We start from the raw sequence: 19,409 nt of genomic DNA on the forward strand, positions 1-19,409 counted from the left end.
TTCTTCCAGTTTGGCAATGGGACATCCCTATGTTAGATACTATTATAAATGGAATTGCTTTCTTAATTTCCCCTTCAGAATTTTTATTGCTGACGTAGTAGAAACACAACTGATTTTTATGTGTTGATCTTTTCCCCTGTAATCTTGCTTTATTAGCTCTATTAGCTTTCTTATGGATATTTTGTGGCTCACATGGAAAAAGAGAGAGTTCTTACCTTTTCCTTTTCTATTTCAATGCCTTTTGTTCCTTTGTTTCTTTTTTTCTGTTCTTAGGGAGAAAGCTTTCAGTCTTTTCACCATTGAGTAGTTGTGGGACTTTCATAAACACCCTTTATCATGTTGAAGAATTTTCTTAGGTTTTTGTTTTTTGGTTTATTTTGTTTGTTTGTTTGTTTGTTTTGAGACAGGGTCTCGCTCTGTCACCCAGGTTGGAGTGCAGTGGCACGATCTCAGCTCACTGCAGCCTCAGCCTGCCAAGTAGCTGGGATTACAGGCACTCACCACCATATCTGGCTAATTTTTGTATTTTTAGTAGAGACGCGGTTTCATTGTGTTGGTCAAGCTGATCTCCTACTCTTGACCTCAAGTGATCCGCCCACCTTGGCCTCCTAGTGCTGGGACTACAGGTATGAGCCATTGCGCCCAGCCAAATTTTCTTAAGGTTTCTAAAGGTTTTTCTGATTAAAGAGTGCTGGATTTTGTCATGTATCTTTTTTGCATCAATTGAGTTGATATATATGTTTTTTCTTCATTCCATTAATGTGATATATTTCATCAATTGATTTTCTTATGTTGAACCACCCTTGCATTCCTGGGATAAATTCCATTTGGTCATGGTAAATGATCTTTTTAATAAACATTGTTGTTTCCAAAAAGATACATTCTTCAAGTTTCTAGTTGGTATTCTCTCTCAATTGATATAATCAGTGCCCTCCTTTGTCAAGTAATAGATACTAGTTTAATACTTTCTGTAAAGTGCAGGTATATCTCAAGATTCAAAATATCTGTTGCTGAAATATCTGTAAGTTTTAATTGCTAGGACTTTTAATAGAAATGTACCAAAGTTTTGGCTGTGAACTGAATCTCTGGTCAGGGAAAAAAAAAAAAAGTAATGTTCCAAAGTTTCAGTGAATGTTGAAGGCTGAATGTGAAATGTTTATGTCAGCATCATTTCTGGCACTTAAAACATGACTTTGTTTATACTCTAATTATGGAATCATGTATGATACCATTATTTAATTAGTATAACAATGTTAGCAACACTAAAATCGTATGCCATTGTTAAAGATAATTAATGAACTAGCACACATAATATTATTTTACTGTTATTTTTCTATTGTTATTTCTTGACATAAAGTAGACTGATGAGGCAAGGATGAGTTAGTTCTAAATGGTGCTAATAGGTTATTTTTAAAATTAAAAAAAAAATTTAAAACCATTCTGAATAAGTAAAGCATTTTACAGAATTTACAACTTAAAAGGTTTCAAGGGATATATAGTCTCCTTCCCATAACAGTTCTTCATAACTCTTCCTCAGTTACCCAGTTTCCTTTCCTGAAAGTATTGTTATAAAAGTGGATGGGTTTATATAAACTTTAAATAAAGTACACTGAAATATAATATCTGTCACACTTTTTCTTTTTTTCCATTCTTGGAGCCAGTGGAAATGTTACATTTCTTCCTATGTTATTTGTTTTACTTATTTGATTTAGATTGATTTCCTTATAGTAGATAAGGTGAGCTATCGAAAAAACACCTTAAACAGGAAACCTAATAAAACACAGTAAAGGCTGCATCAATATTAAATTCATAGCTTTGCCAGAATAAGTAAACCCTAGAGCCTAGAAAAGGGGTGTTAGGCCAGGTGTGGTGGCTCATGCCTTTAATCCCAGCACTTTGGGAGGCTGAGATGGGTGGATCACTTGAGGTTAGTAGTTCAAGACCAACTGGCCAACATGGTGAAACCCTGTCTCTATTAAAACTATAAAAATTAGCTGGGCCTGGTGGCGTGCGCTTGTAATCCCAGCTACTTGAGAGGCTAAAGTAGGAGAATCGCTTGAACCCGGGAAGTGAAGTTTGCAGTAAGCTGAGATTGCACTGCTGCGCTCCCAGCCTGGGCAACAGAGTGAGACTCCATCTCAAAAAAAAAAAAAAAGGTAAAGGAAGAAAAGGGGCATTATTTATAGCCCTTCAGAATCCAAGTTGATTCTAGATAAATTCTGGTCAACTTTCTGTCTTTCAGATAAATTTCTAGGACTCTTTTTATGCCACAGTAAGTACATGGGGAATTTAATGTCTTTATACTCAGACTGGAGTTAACACAAATTTATGTCAGCTAGCCTTTGTGTGTGTGTGTGTGTGTTTGTGTGTGTGTGTGTGTGTGTGTGTGTGTGTAATTTCACTGAAGGCCTTTTGTAATTGAACTGCCTATAGAAGATCATATACTTAATGAAATGTATAGAATTAACTATATTGGGGTCATTAAAATATTTTTCTTAAGGAAACACACATATCATGTTTTTTTTTTATTTTTCCAAGTGAGTGTCTAATCACTTAAATATAAGAAGTCAGTGCTGTAAAGCTTATAGTAGCTAAGGAAATACAGATTCTTAAGTTTGCATCCTGTCTGGAAGGAGGGCTCACATGTAAAATCACATTTTTTGAGTTCTAAAAGTTGTTGGACTGTATTTTTTAGATCTTAATTTCATTAGCCCATTCAATCTTAGAAGAATTTGAAGTGATTTGTTTGTGGGGAAAAAATCTTGTTATATCTTTGCATTTATATATGTATATATATATATATACACACACACACACACTCCAAAAAGATACTGATGCACTACTGACTGGTTGAATTTGTTTTTTCTTTTTTATAGTTGGTCGTTAGGAAAAAATTACTCTGAGCATCTTAAAGAAGCATTTTTTTTTCCCATTTAGGAGAAAATGGAGAAAGTAAATTATAGTTCATGAAAAGATTCTTTTAACTAGGAGAACCCATTTTAAAAAAGAACATGTAGGAACTGTAGACTGCCAAATAGTGCAGGTGGTAGTTTAGAGACTAAAGATAGATTTCTCCCTCATCCTGAAAGCTCTCCAAACACAGACAGGTATGTGTTTCCTATTCTTTTAAGTCAAGATTTCAAGTGCTTACAGATCTAAAGGAATGACACAGTAGAAAAACCACTCAGCATTCACAATCCAGTAGAAAAATGCTGTAAATGATAGTTCACCAAAAGACAAACAGGACAGTCAATCTCATAAGAAAATGCAAATGTAAAACCACATTAAGATGCCATTTTTATTTTATTGCAAAGATTTAAAAGTGAGATAACTATTAGTGAAGGTGTGAGGAAACATAAATATGTTCCTGATGGAAGAATAAATTAGCAAAAAGCTTACTTAAAACAATCTGGCTTATTTGTCAAAATTCAAATAATCTCTACTAAAAATATAAATATTAGCCAGGTATGGTGGCACGGGCCTGTAGTCCCAGCTAATTGGAAAGCTGAGGCAGGAGAATCGCTTGAACCTTGGAGGCAGAGGTTGCAGTGAGTCGAGATCATGCTACTGCACTCCATCCTGGGTGACAGAGTGAGACTCCATCTCCAAACAAAACAAAACTTCTGATGATGCTGGGGGGAAAAATGTATATCTTGAGTCTTGAAGTTCAGTTTAAGGGAAGATGTACACATATTTTCTGCATGTGAAAGTTATTCATGCCACTACATTAGTGTAGTGTGGGAAGTAAAATTTTTCAAAATAAAAAAAGGAGTTATTCATGCTAAGGGTGTTAGTTTTAACATTATGATAGTGAAATATTGCGAACAATATAAATGTCTTTCATTAGGAGATTTCGATAAATTATATTACAATTATGCAGTAGAGTTAAGGAAGCTCTGTGTACTGGCATGAAAGAGGTTCAGGGATATTGTATTAGATCAGGGGTTGGCAAATGTTTTCTTAAGTGCCAGGCAGTAAATGTTTCAGGCTTTTCTGGCAATGTGGTCTGTTGAGACTGCTCAGTGCCATTGTTGTAGGAATGAAGCCATAAACAATTCTTAAATGAATGGGTATGGCTGTGTTTCAGTAAAACTTTAATTACAATGACAGGTGACTGGCCTGCAAGCCATAGTTGCTGTTCTTGTATTAAGTGAATGATGCAAAGTGAAGAACCTTGGTATGTAAACTATAGTAGAAATAGGAATTAATTATTGAAAGCATAGAAAAGAGAGTTCAAGGAACTTTGCCTGGGATATGTAGGAAATATAGATGAAGTGACAATTTAAATGATAAGGTAATAATTTTAGTTTCTGTGGGTAAAAGCTCTAAAGATTAACATGAGAAAGTCTTTTCTGGGATCAGTGAGAAGGTTGTCTGGCTGAAAGAGAGTTCTTTTTTGGGAGTTGATGTCAAGAGTTAAATTAGGATTATATATTTGAAGGTGCTAAACACTCCTGATTTATAGTATATTTCTATGATGAGTAAAAAAATTTTTGGCTGGGTATGGTGGCTCATGCCTGTAATCCCTGGACTTTGGGAGGCCAAGGTGGGTGGGTTGCTTGAGCCCAGGAGTTCAAGACCAGCCTGGGCAAAACGGCGAAACCCCCTCTCTTAAAAAGTATAAAAATGGCCGGGCGCGGTGGCTCATGCCTGTAATCCTAGCACTTTGGGAGGCTGAAGTGGGTGGATCACCTGAGGTCAGGAGTTCAAGACCAGCCTGGCCATCATGGTGAAACCCCATCTTAAAAAAAAAAAAAAAAAAGTATAAAAATTAGCCAGGTGTGGTGACACACACCTGTAGTCCCAGCCACTTGGGAGGCTGAGGCAGGAGGATCGTCTGAGCCTGGGAGGCAGAGGCTGCAGTGAACCGAGGTAGCACTGTCGCACTCCAGTCTGGACAACAGAACAAGACTGTCTCAAATTAAAAAAAAAAAAAAATTCAATAACTCTGTTAAGCCTTGACATTTTGCCATATATGCTTTAGATATTTTTTAATTTTTTTTTTTTTTATTGCTCCTGCAGAGCAGGGCTACCCCACAGGCAGTATGCTCAGGGCAGCTGCATATTTTAAAAATTTTGACGTAATAAAAGATTATTAGTGAGATATTTTTTGTTCTTTTTTTTTTTTTTTGAGACGGAGTCTCGCTCTGTCACCCAGGCTGGAGTACAATGGCACGCTCTCAGCTCACGCAACCTCCACCTCCCAGGTTCAAGCAATTCTCCTGCCTCAGCCTCCCAACTAGCTGGGATTATAGGTGTGCACCACCACGCCTGGCTAATTTTTGGATTTTTAAGTAGAGACTGGTTTCACCATATTGGTCAGGCTGGTCTCGAACCCCTGACCTCGTGATCCGCCCGCCTCAGCCTCTCAAAGTGCTGGGATTACAGGTGTGAGCCATCGCGCCTGGCTTCGTTCCTTTTTATACTGTCTTTAAATTTGGTGTTTATTTTACACTTAACAACATGTCTCAATTTGCACTAGCCACATTTTAAGTATTCAGTAGCCACATGTAGTTAGTGGCTTTTACTGTACTGGAGAATGAATAGCTGCGATTCAGAGAACCATTGTAGGTACTTAAAAGTTGTATTTACTTCTACCACTAGGGGTCAGCCAAGTGTCATAATGTTGACCCAACAAGACAGCATTTTGTGTTCGAGTTTTAAAATTTACAGCTATGCCCGGCACAGTGGCTCATGCCTGCAATCTCGGCAATTTGGGAGGCCGAGGCGGGTGGATCACGAGGTCAGACACTCAAGACCAGCCTGGCTAACATAGTGAAACCATGTCTCTACTAAAAATACAAAAAAAAAAAAAAAAAAAAAATAGGGCATGGTGGCAGGCGCCTGTAATCCCACTGACTCAGGAGGCTGAGGCAGAAGAATCGCTTGGAACCTGGGAGGCAGAGGTTGCAGTGAGCCGAGATCATGGCATTGTACCCCAGCCTGGGCAACACTGCGAGACTCTATCTCAAAAAAAAAAAAAAAAATTTACAACTGCAATGCAAAGATCGTTCTGTGTGCAACAAAGGAAACCTCTGTCAAGAACAATATTTACTGCTGGTGAAATAGCTGGAGCAGAACGAGTGATGGAAATGTAATCCATGGCCTCTTTAGACACATGGGCTCTATGTCTGTCCTTACAGATGTATCCTTTTCCATTCCTGTTTGTCTTGAATAAACTGTTGAAACTTTTCCTCCTGTTATTAGGGAGGTCATATTTATAATAAATGTACTGCTTCTCCATATTTGGACCTTATTAACTAGGTAAACTTGTTGGCTTGCTTATTTTCGCAAAGAATCTCAAGTAGGCACCATTTGATTACGGAGCCACATATCCTATGTCTCTGTTCCTGCTTTTAAAAAATTTTCAGCCTGGTTTAAGGTTATCTTACCATTAAGGTCTGTATTAGATTTATATTTCTTGTTCTCCACAGAATCGGCCTCATAGAAATGCCCTAGACTTCATACGGATTCATGGGCAGAAATGCCCACTTAGAGTGCCTTAGTTTCATACACATCATAGTTAGAGGAACTTTTCATTATGCTAATATCCCTTGTATAAAAACTCAATGAAGAAAATCTAGCCAAGAACAAAGATTTAGGGAAAAATTCTCTCCATCTTATCCATTCATTGCATAGTTCTTAATCTTTTTTTGTTGTTGTTCTAGAGGGTTTGCTTTGATGCATTTCCTATATGTCCACTGAAATCCTCTTTATCATAATAAAATCCTCTTTGTCATTGATAAAAGCAGTCATTAAGTTAACTTTCCGTAAGTTACCAAAATAATTGTGGTTAACATTGGCACAGCTCTCCCTTCAGGTTAGCATAATTTCTAACTTCTACATTATAATATTTTACTGGGGTCATCAGCCATTTGGAAATTGATTGCTAGTTATTTTTATATAAATATTTAAATACTCTATGAATTTGCTTCCAAATCCTTTTGCTTTCTGTAGCATGACTTTGATCAGATAATTAAAAAAAAAAAATTCAAAGCTGAGAACAGCCACTTGCTGGAGTAGGGGTGGAAATGCATGTTATGATTGGGCAGATGGGAACTGAGAAAAGAGAGGTAATTCTCGAGAGTAAGGGTTTTGGTGCGTCTGGTAGAGAGTGAGAAATGAGAGTGAGTTAGGTCTGAGTAGAGTGCCGAAATGGCAGGTCCCTTATGTAAGGAATAGCAGAGTCCTAGAGCTATGAGTTTTCAAAAGCCCCACAGTGTTTGTTCTTTTTTGTTTTGAAGTGGGATATGCAAAGGTTATATGGGCTAGTAGTAAAGTGCCCTGTTGCTGCTTGGAGCCTGACAAATTAAAAACCACGTAGTTAAAAGATAAAAGAGAATTAGTAGAAGTAGACTTGGATATTGGATTTGATTTGTGAACCAAATTTAGGAAATACAGTAGTGAAATTAATTTTTACTTGACATATTAGCTGATTATATACATTTCTCTTTGGCTTCTTATAAGACTACAAGTTTAGTTTCCTCAGGATTATATTGATTTGCCAAAATTCCTGAGAAAAGGCCTTGCTTTGGTATAGCTTTTAGTGGTTTGAAAGTGGAATAATGGCTCTTACAGTGAAGGAAATATGTAATGGCAGTGTGATGCTAGTAGGTAGAGATCAGTTTGGTTGTGAACCTCTGGTTTGATGTAATATATTTGCCATCATGTATGCTTAATTAGAGGGCTGTTTCCCATTTCCCCATGAAAATATCCCCTCCCCCAAATTATTTTGTCAACTAAAATATTTAAGGATTTAGAGATATACCTGACACATTTAACTCTACATCTGTTTAATCTAACATAAACAATTGGGTTACATATAAAATTTAGAAATAAAGTTATGTTGTATTTATTGTCCCATGTGATGAACTATTTTTTTTCAAACTCTTCATATTTAATTGGGATCCCTTTGGAATAATTTGTCTTTCTAAGATAGTTGTTCAGGGTGACAGCTGTTAGGAATATGAATGACTTTATAAGTCTTCAGATTTAAGAGTACTCCTTTTTTCTGAAAAATAATTTTTGAGGGCCAAAACCCTCATCTGATATCTGAACATACATACATAATTCCTTATACCTCTTATTTTTGATATTTAGAAGTATTTCTTGATTGTAAGAAGTCAGAGTCTTAGCTTATTCTTATTGAGTAAATGAGTAAATTTTTAGTTGTTAATGTGGATTTTGTCTTTTTCTTTTTTTTCTTTGAGGGGTTGGACATAATTGCCTTATTTCATTTCAGGGATCCTTCTAAAGTAAATATTCTGGTACCTGGTGCTGGACTAGGAAGACTGGCCTGGGAAATAGCTATGCTAGGTTATGCTTGTCAAGGAAATGAATGGAGTTTTTTTATGCTCTTTTCTTCCAACTTTGTACTCAACAGGTATTTAATTTATTTTTTGCTGGAAATAGTAATTTCTCAGAATCAGATTGACTTACATATTTTCTTGAACAATTTTGAATTTGAAGATAAGTACATAGTATTGATTATGATATATGTCACAAATGTTTCTTATGTTGAAATTAAAGTACTTATACGGATTATCACTTGAACCAATTGCCTAGTTATCAGAATGTTGAAACAGGATGGGTAAGTGACTTTCTAGAAAGTCTGTCTTTAATCCATGATTGGTTGCTCATCTACATGTATATGTACATTTTCAGATAATTAGGGAAACTGTTGTAGTGACTTTTTAAATAATAATGAATTACATATGCAAATCTTCAATTAAACAATATTTTACTATTTAAAGTGGATTTTCTTGGTAAAATATTTAGTTAACACCTGATTTTATGCTCATATTTTACAGATGTTCTGAAATTAATAAATATAAACTTTATCCTTGGATCCATCAGTTTAGCAATAACCGGAGATCAGCTGATCAGATTCGACCCATCTTTTTCCCTGATGTTGACCCCCACAGTCTTCCTCCTGGTTCTAACTTTTCTATGACAGCAGGAGATTTTCAGGAGATTTATTCAGAATGCAGTAAGTTCAAATCAAGCATTTAGAAAGTCTTGTCATTTATTCTAAATTTATGAGCTAGTTTTATCCTAAGCCAAGGTTTAGATCGCTCATTTTGATGGTAGAACATAAGGCATACATCAGTGTCAATTTAGAGTTGTTCAAGGTCATATACAAGGCATCGATAGGAAATAAAAAGAAGTGTAAGATATCTACAGTCAAGAAATTTAGAATCTATTGGGCCTATTAATACTAAAAGAGGTGACGTAAACAAAGTTTAAATGAGTAATGAATACTAAAAAAAGAAAGGTTATTAGTGTGAGAAGGAAGCTGTTCATAATGAGGCTATGACGTGAAGGTTGAGAGAATAGCATTTGAGGCAGACAGAAGTACAAAGATACGAATAAGATGATTGGGGATGGCAGCACAGCCGTACTGTCAAGGAAAGAAAAGCTTTAATGAAAGATTTAATGGGATTTAATGGGAGGTATTGCTAGAAAAGTAAATTTGTTCCAGATCATGGAGGACTTTTATAGTCAGGCTGTGCATTGACTTCAGCCTGGAAAACTGTTGAAGAAATCTGAGCTAGGGATGAGAGAAAGGGAGATGGTAATGGGGAAAGAGGAGAGGGAGACTGGCAGTAAAAGGAAAAAAAAAAAATAGAATATTGAGGGTTCAGCAAAATCATTCAGTCAGTAGGTACTTGGTGAGTACCTACTAAGTACCAGGTATGTTCTAGGTGTCAAAAGAGAACAGGGAACAAAACAAAGTCCCTGTCCATGGAGAACTTCTATTCTAGTAGAGAAAATGAGGCAATAACAAATATAATATTGTGAGAAAGAAAATTTAAGGCAGGGAAGAGGGGTTACAGAGTGACTGGGGAGGGGCTGCTGCTTTTTATAGAGTTGTCAGGGAAAGCCTTTCTAAGAGCAGAAACTAAAAAAAAAATGTCTAGCAGAGAACCTTGAAAGAGTACAGAGGCAAACCATTGAGCTCTTTGAAGGGAAAATGTTGCAGATGGGGAATGGCAAGGAAGGAGGGTTAGGGAGTAGAGAGCATGATTGCTCTGCTCAAGGAGGAGCTGGGCTGTAGTAAGCAATGGGTACAGTGGTGGGAAGTCAGCCTCAAGAGGGTTTGATGAGGCTAACTTGTAGGCAGGCCATAGTAAGGACTTGGAATTGTACTCAGAGAAACAGGATGCCATTGGAGGGCTTGAAGCAGGAGTAGTAACAACATAGATTGTTTTTATTTATTTATTTAACCACATGGAAAGCTTTTATTTTTCTCTGAACTATGAGATTGGGACAACCTGTATTCTGAAGGAAGAAAGGGAGAGTTGAAAGATGTAAGGTGTTGGGGATAAGGAATGAAATAATGGAAAACACCACTTAGGCAAGTAAAAGTCCCCTTTTTCTGGAGCAGGGCTTGAGAGAACAGATGATAAAGGTAATCCTCCATGGGATCAAGTGCCTTTATTGCACCAGGATTTGTACAGACACCATACCTCCAAGAGACAAACGGTGTTCTCTACTGGATTTTCACCCACTGCTTCTACCTGCCCTTGGCTCCCCTTTTTCCCTGGTAATTATTTGCAGTTGTAGTAGATCTTGAGGTGTTTGGATCTCTCAGTTGGTAACTGGTGCCTGCAGTCTTTCTGAAGCCTGCCAGACTTGGTGGTTAACACTAGTGTAAATTGGAATGACTATTACTTTGTTTTAAGTGATTTTAAATGAAGCCTACAATTTGAATAGAGGATAAACAAAACTCTTACAAACATAATTTGGTAATCATATGTTGAGATTAGATTATAATATCAGTGTTATTGGGGATAATTTCCAAATTGATTACTTAATCAGATTATTGATACCAGTATTTCCCATAAGTGATTATTAGGTTACCATGATTATAGTGTTGATCAGAAGTTTAGCTTCTGTATTTCTGTCAAATATTAATACTCTGTAAAAGGTAACTGGCAACTTTAAAGGATTAATTAAAAGAAAAAAGCAAAGTAACAGATGCAGTGATTTAATTTTTCTTGATAGATACCTGGGACTGTATTGCTACCTGTTTCTTCATAGACACAGCTCACAATGTAATTGATTATATTGATACAATATGGAAAATACTCAAGCCAGGTGGAATTTGGATAAATCTAGGTAAGTTTTTTAGTATTTACTAAAATTTTGTATGTTAATCTGAGTACTTACAGCTATTTTATATTTAACTTACAATCTCAAATGTTCATGAATATTAGAATTACGTTTGTAAATGTTTTAAAACCTCTACAGTTTCCTTTAGACTGCATCCTGGTGGTGATGCCTCCAAAGGCAGTGGAAGCTCAAAAGTTGTATATTCATACTTAGGTCAGTCTCAGTCGTTGTAATTTCAGTGTATACTAATTGTTGATTTGATGGCAGGTAATCATTTCCTCATTATATCCATCCCACATGCTGAGACAGTGGTCCTTTCTGTTAGGAAGAGAGTGGTCTCTTTTTTGTTCTATAATGAACCATAAGGGAAGGATTTTACCTTTCCCATGGAATCTTCCTCCTCATTACATCCATATTCTGCTTAGTACTCGATGCTAGAAATTTCTTTATTATCCTGGGTTAATTTGTAAGTTAGCATTAACATCCTATGCTTATGTGATTAAATTTTTTGACCCTCATTACTGAGTTATGGTAAGGTTTTATGTATTTCCAGAGTATGTGACTTAACTTTCATAGAAACAGCTTTATTTTGAACGTTTGTTTTATTGGTTTATGCAAAAATATTTTATTGAGTTATGTAATACAATAGTTGTGACTACCTGAAGCAAATAAAGTTGGCTCCTGATAAGTATACTGTTTGATAAGAGTAGATGTACTAAAGTGTGACTTATGATCTGTCATAGGCATCAGAAGTAATGGAGAACATTGGTTAACAGGAAGTCAATTAGGAGAGCTAATTCCACTATGGAGTTTCAAAACAATTTTGAAAATTGTAATATGGAGAAACACAGTCCTTAAAAATAGTTATTTGGAAGGTTAATACTTTATAAAATATTAACTTATACATCTTTTGCATGTATAAGTTAAAGAACGTAAAAAAAAAATCTCAGAATCAATTTTCTTTTAAATATTGGTGTGTTCCGAGCATCTATTCAGTGTTTTTCATTTTTTATGCCATGTACTCATTTTTGACTCCATATTCCTCCTACCTGATTGCATGGCTTTTCCTACTCTTTCAATTCCCAAGCTCTATCTCTGGTCAAACATCTCTCTTGTGCTCCTGGTCAGTATGTCCAACTTGGATGTACCACAGATACTTCAAAATCTTTGTGTCTCAAGACCAGACTGGGCAACATGCTGAGACTCCATCTCAAAAGAAAAACCAGAACAAAACCGAAAACAATTCCATGCCACCCAATATCTTTTCTATTCATCATCTACTCAGATTCCCCCAAACAAAAATACTGGGAATCTTTCATTACCCCTTTTATTAGTTCACTCAGGCTACCATAACAATACCACAGATTGGGTGGCTTAAATAACAGAAGTTTATTTTCTCACAGTTCTGAAGACTTGAATTCCAAGTGCCCGCCAGGTTGGTGTCTAATGAGGGCTCTTCCTTTGAGTTGCAGGGTGCTACCCTCTTGCTGTCTATTCATGCAGCCTTTCTTTGGTTGTGCATAAGGGGAGAGTGAATGAGTGCATGAGTGAGCTCCCTGGTATCTTTTCTTATAAGGACACTAATCCTATTGGATGAGGACCCCACCCTTAAGACCTCATTTACCTTAATTACTTCCTTATAAGTCCTACCTTCAAATACAGCCTCACTGAGTATTAGGGCTTTAACATATGAATTTGGAGGCAAGAGAATATGAACAGTCAATAGGACCCTCTTTTTCCTCACTGTTTGCCTCTAGTCAGTCTAAAAGTTATATCTCCTAAAGCTACTTAGTCGCTCTTGAATATCTCTTGTAGGGTTTCTCAACTGTGGTATTGATGTTTGAGCTGGATCGCTGTTCAGTGGGAGTGGTGAGGGAAGTGGGGGTCTGGCCTGTACATTGTAGGATGATTAACAGCCTTCCTGGCCTCTAAGAATCCAGTAGTATCTCCCAGTTTTGACAATCAAAGTGTCTTTAGATATTGAAACATGTTGCCCTCTGGGGGGTGGAGGGCGTTGGCATAGTCATCCCCAGTTCAAAACCATTGCTCTAATATCACGGTTTCTTGTCTGGATTAGCATTAGGATTACTGTAGTAGTTTCCTTAAGGATGTCCCCGCCTTCGAGTTGTCTTCAGCCTTTTTCATTTCTCCACATAATCACCAGTGACCTTCCTAACATGCAAATCTGTTCCTGTAAGATTCCCTGCATGAAATCCTAGCTTTCTGGAAAACCTAAACTCTTCACGATTTATGTACTATGCCCTTATGATCTTTCTTCTGTTTTGTGTCTCAGCTTCTTCTTTGTTGTTGTTTTTTACCACCCCTTCTCCGACATCAAGTGCCAGTCCTCTGACTTAGCCGTTTCTCTTTCTCTTCTGTTTTCCCTTGGCTAGTCCTTATGTGTTCTTAAACGCTTAGCTCAGGTGATCCTTTCGGGTTGGGTTAAGTGTTCTGTATTTCTTTATGTTCTAAGAGACTCCGCTGTAGCACATACCTCAGTTTGGTGTTAGCACCCATATGCTTTTGTTTCCCCTGCTAGTCTCTAAGCTACATGAGGGCAAAGATCTAATGCTTCCTATTCACCTGGTACAAAGCCTGGCAAACAGTGGATATAAATAACTGTTACATGTATGTATAAATGTATTGTTTCAAAATTTGAAAAAGGAAACATACTAAGGTGTCTTGAAGGAAAAGTGACTGCTAGAAGACATGATAAAGTGCCATCTATATTGGTAAATTCAGGTTTTTGCTTTAGTTGTATAGACCTGGAGGCTTAATTTTCTCTGTAAACTGAGAGGTCAACCTCTTGGGGATGATTTTACCCTAATCATGCTTATGCAGACTAGAATGTCAATATATTCATATATAATGAGAAATGTAGTAGCCAGCCATTCTGGAACAAATGACATTGGAGGTAAAATTATATATGAAACTGTTGCCCAAATTACATGAAGTCTATTTGGGGAGGGATTATTAATTTACAAAATGCTTTAATTAAGGAGGATTTGATGGACTATCAAATACTACCCAGTTTAAGGAAAGCTAGTAAGCCTTTTAAGGGAACTGTTATGCGTATGTTCTTTGGGTAAGCCTATGATTTTGGCAAAGAACAGAAGAATACCTGTGAATTCCCTTTTTCAGTTTTTCATGCTTACCAGCACTCCTTAAACACATTTATTTATAATTTCTTCTAAAAAGAGAACGTGTGTGTATGTATACACTGATAAATTTGCAGTCAAGTCGTGGAAGGCAGGCATTTAGCTACTTCTGGAAGAATTAATAAAATGAATCTAACCACATCTGAAGAATTAAAACGTTTGGTACCTACCTACTTTGTGAAACAACTAGATATTCCAGGCCCATCTTGTACTTTGTCTGACCAGTCATTGTTTCCAAGGATCCCTGGTTCCTTTTAATGGGGAATGGTTTATAGAAATGGAAAATCTAGGTTCTACCACTGGAGTGGTATTGCTTCTAGGCCTTTTTGGCAAACAAGGTAAGAAATATATGTATATGTCTGTCTGTAAAAATCATATGTACATGTGTGTCTACAAAAATCATGAGTTCATCAAAGGAGGGCCTTAAGAAAAACTAAACACACACCTATACATACATACACACACATATACAGGCAAAATCATGAGTTCATGCTGATAACTTTAGTTCCAGTGCAACACTAAGGATAGAGTACTAAGGTGGCAGGTAGCTTTCAACACTTAGAATATATCACACCCAGCGGCCTCAAGCTTCTGTCTTTGCTGTTGAGAACTCAACTTTTTAAAATGTTGCTCCTCTGAAGGTAATTTTTTTTTTTACGATTTTTACTTTGTAGTTTTTAGCAAGTCTAATAGTATATCTAGGTTTGGATTTTCCTTTTTAATCTGTGCAGTTTGTTATGCTTCTTAAGTCTATGAATTGACCTTATCAGTTGTGAAAAATTTCAGCTTTGTTGGGGTTTCCCCCTGACCAATCATAGGTTTAGCATTAAAATATGTAACAACAGCCATTATTTCTTCACATACTGCCTCTGCCTCATTCTTTTTCTCTGGTTTTTTTTTTTTTTTTTTTTTCTGGAAATGCAATCAAATGTATTTTAGGACTTGTCATGCTAGCTTTCATATATCAACCACTTATCTTGGTATCTTTCCCACCGTGGTTGCATTCTGGATAGTTTCTTCTGACTGATAGTCTTTTATTTGAAAATACTTAGCATATTATGTCTTATAGTTCTAATATCTCAAGTCTTTGCAGGTCATTTTCTGCTTTCTCTTGCTTTTGTTGGTTCTTGTTCATGATTCCTTGTTTCTCTGTGCCGTTGACCATAAGCGTTTATTGGGGATTGTTCTTGAGAAATTGCACTTCAGATTTCTTAAGGCCTGGGTTGAAGTGTTTTTCCCCAAAGGAATATTTGCTTCTGCCAGGAGATTAGAGCATTGTCAGACCAGAACTGTTTTAAACTAAATTAGGACTTGAAGTGTATGGGACCACCCATGACATGTTAAATTAGGTTGTAAATCTACCCTAGGATTAAATGATGATGTACAACTACCCTTGTCCCTTTAGTAAGCACTAGATCAACTTTTCATGCAGTCTCATGAGGTTAAAGGATAGAAGTAAGTTTATTATTTCCTACTCTCACCTTAAAGATAGCCTAATAGAAAAATAAAAAATAAAAAAAGGAAGAAATCAAAGGAGGGCTCAAGAATTAATAGGGGAAAAAAAAGATAAAGATAGCCCTTACTATTGCTTTAATGTTGAATGATCTCTCAATCATGAAGCAAACCCAGGTCTTGTCTTATGTCCCCTTGGTCCAGAGAGTTTATCAAATTGCAGATCAGTTTCTTCTTGGTAGTGAAATATTCTTAGGGTAAAAATGGCATCTAGGTGTACCTCTAGGTTCCTGGTAATTTCTTACTAACTTACAAGGTTTTGTTTGTTTGTTTGTTTGTTTTGAGACAGAGTCTCACTCTGTCACCCAGGCTGGAGTGCAGTGGCTCGATCTCCACTTACTGCAACCTCTGCCTCTGGGGTTCAAGTGATTCTCCTGCCTCAGCCTCCCAAGTAGCTGGGATTATACACTCAGCTAATTTTTGGATTTTTAGTAGAGACGGGGTTTCACCATGTTGGTCAGGCTGGTGTCGAACTGCTGACCTTGTGATCCACCCACCTCAGCCTCCTGAAGTGCTGCAATTACAGGCATGAGGCACCACGCCCAGCCAAGATTTTTAGAAGTAAGTTTAATCCACCAGCTTTAATTGTTTGCAATAGGAGTGTAGGCCTGAATGACCTAACCTGCTTTTACAAGAAGCAAAAGTTCCTTTATATGTATATTTTTTCTTTAATGGTTATATTAGTTCATTTCCACACTGCTATAAAGATGCTGCCTGAGATTTGGTAATCTATAAACAAAAAGAGATTTAATTGACTCACAGTTCCACATTGCTGGGGATCTCAGGAAATTTACAATCAGGGCAGAAGGGGAAGCAGGCACCTTCTTCACAAGGTGTTCGGGGAGAGAAGGTGAGGGAGGAACTGCCACTTTTAAAGCATCAGATCTTTTGAGAACTCAGTCTCATGAGAACAGCATGGGGGGAACTGTCCCCCAAGATCCAGTTACCTCCCACCAGGTCCCTCCCTCCATGTGGTGATTATAATTCGAGGTGAAATTTGGGTGGGGGCACAAACCCAAACCATATCAACTGTAAACTATATGTTTAGATTTTTAAAAAATTATTTAAAGGGGGAAGAAAAGAGAAAACTACCCAGAAATGAAATAGGCTGTACAACATAAGTTGCAAGTTATTTAAAAAAATAAAAACTGGATGACATAGCTCATGTCTGTAATCCCAGTAACTTCTGAGGTCAAACCAGGCAGATCGCTTGAGGCTAGGATTTCTAGATCAGCCTGGGCAACACAGGAAGACCCTTTGTCTCTAAAAGAAAATTTAAAAATTAGCCAGGTGTAGTGGCATGTGCCTGTAGTCCCAACTACTTGGGAGCTGAGGTGGGAGGATCACTTGAGCCCAGGAATTCAAGGCTGCAGTGAACTACACTTATGGCATTGCATTCCAGCCTGGGTGACAGAGCAAGACTCCAACACTCAGTAAAAAAATGAAAAAAAGAATAAATGTAAACAACCTATATACAGAAAAAAATGTTCATTCTCACTGTTAGTCAAATAGAACTGTGCTACCATTTTTCACCTATCATATTCACTAGGTTTTAAAATGTACTTATTTAAAAGCTTAGGTAATTATGGTGAGATAGGCTGTGCTCTTGTTCTGCTAGTGGAAATGTAAAATGATATGACTTTCTTCTGGAAAAACAGTAACATACTACAAAATAATGTGTGGAAAACCCTTAAATATTAATACATTTAGTCAGGGTTTGGCAAACTACAACCCATAGGCCAATTTGGCCTGCAGCCTATTTTTGTATGGCCCTACCACTGTAAGTATTTCTTATATTCTTAAAGAGTAACAGGGAAAAACATAAATAAGAATATATGCTGGACACTGTATGTGGCACACAAAGCCTCAAATATTTGCCATCTGGCTTGTTACATAGTTAATTCACTATTACCGATATTTATTAGATTAATTATACTTCTAGAAGTCTGTCAGAGGAAAGTAATCAGATATGGGCAGACTAAAGACTGATGAAATGAACAGACATACTCAGGAAGAACTTAGACTGAACTTACATTTCTAACAGTAATGGAGTGGATAGTCATAAGACATTCATACAGTAAAACTATTTTCTAGAAATAAGGAAATGTTCCTAATGAAGTATAAGATGTAAAACTATTTATGGAATATACTATACATTAAGGAAAGACCACAAGGAGATATTCAGGTGCATACTCTGAATGTTAGGCTTAGAGGTGATTTTTGACTTTTTAACGCTTTTTCATGTTATCTCAGCTTTCTACTTTTGATCTTATGATCAAGGAAAAAACGTGTCTTTGCTCCTTCTGTTATGGCCACTAACAGAATATGAAGAAATCTAGGTGTAGTGTTGCATGCCTGTAGTCCCAGCTATTTGGGAGACTGAGGCAAGAGGATTGCTTGAGCCCAGGAATTCTAAATCATCATGGGTCATATAGTGAGACACTGTCTCAAAAAAAAAAAAATTAAAAATTAAAGAATATGAAGAGACACAGAGTTGAGAAAATAAAGAACCCTTTGAGGAATGTGTCTCTCTTTTATTCATCTTCATATATATCCAGTGCCAGACATTAGCTAGGTGCTTGGTAAACATTTGTTTAAAAAATGGGCAACTAAGTCATAAATATGAAAAACTGCACAGCCGCAAAGAGATGCAAATTCAAATTACATATATATACAATTTTCCCTTTTAGAAATTAGCAAATTGTTTAATAAAAATTCTTGTTTTTTTTTTAAGTTGGATTTTTTGGAGGTATAATTGATATATAAAATTCACCCTTTTTACAAATGTACAGTTTGACACATTTTGAAAACTGGATAATCGTATAACCATGGACACGATCAAGACAGTAAATCTTTCCATTTCCATCACCCCAAAATGCCCCCTCGTACTCCTTTCTCTCCTTTTACTCCTAATACTGTGCAGTCACTACTCTGGATTCTGTTAACTATAGTTTTCCCTTTTCTATAATGTCATATAAATAGAATCATACAGTATGCCGCTTTTTGTCTCTGGCTTTCTTGGCATTACACTTTTGAGATCATCATTTTGTTGCATGTACCATTGTGGTGGTCTTTTTTATTGTTGAGTAGTTTTCCATTTGATATATTACATTTTGTTTATCCATTCACTGGTTGGTAGACGTATGGGTTATTCCCAAATTATTGTGATTAAAGTTGTATTAAACATGAGTATAAATGAATAAACTTGCATTAAACTGAGTATAAATCTTTGTGTGGCTGCAAATCTCCATTTCTTTTGTATAAATACCTAACAGTAGAATTGCTAGGTCACATACGATGAGCATATCTATAACTTTACAAGAAACTGGCTAGGTGTTTTCCAAAGTGACTGTACATTGCATTCCCACCACTTAATATAAGATATTGAAACAAGTACTTATTGCAGTTGTCAGTGAAAACTTATAACTCTTTGGGAAAGTATTTTTGGCAGTCTGAATCAAGTCAGTAAATGTTCATTCTCTGGCCTTCAAGAACCGTCTTTGTAAGGGATAATCTAAAATATGTACAAGGATATTTGTCAAAGTACCATTGTATTAGAAGACCAAAAATATATACTACAGCTGTTGCCTTTGGTAAAATTTATAAATTCAGCACTAAGTGGGG

At 36.5% G+C, this 19,409-nt stretch overlaps 1 protein-coding gene across 1 annotated transcript in view; it reads left to right on the plus strand.

Moving 5' to 3' along the window:
• The window catches only part of CARNMT1 (carnosine N-methyltransferase 1), a 46,763-nt gene that overhangs the window by 21,158 nt on the left and 6,196 nt on the right, over positions 1-19,409 (plus strand). The window contains exons 4-6 of the mRNA XM_012454199.3: positions 8,243-8,383; positions 8,811-8,989; positions 11,008-11,121. Coding sequence (XP_012309622.1) covers positions 8,243-8,383; positions 8,811-8,989; positions 11,008-11,121 — 434 coding nt within the window. The remainder of the gene's footprint in view (positions 1-8,242; positions 8,384-8,810; positions 8,990-11,007; positions 11,122-19,409) is intronic.

Source organism: Aotus nancymaae, unplaced genomic scaffold, assembly GCF_030222135.1.
Source record: "Aotus nancymaae isolate 86718 unplaced genomic scaffold, 86718_ANA_hifiasm-v0.15.2.pri h1tg000041l, whole genome shotgun sequence".
Taxonomy (NCBI): Eukaryota; Metazoa; Chordata; class Mammalia; order Primates; family Aotidae; genus Aotus; species Aotus nancymaae.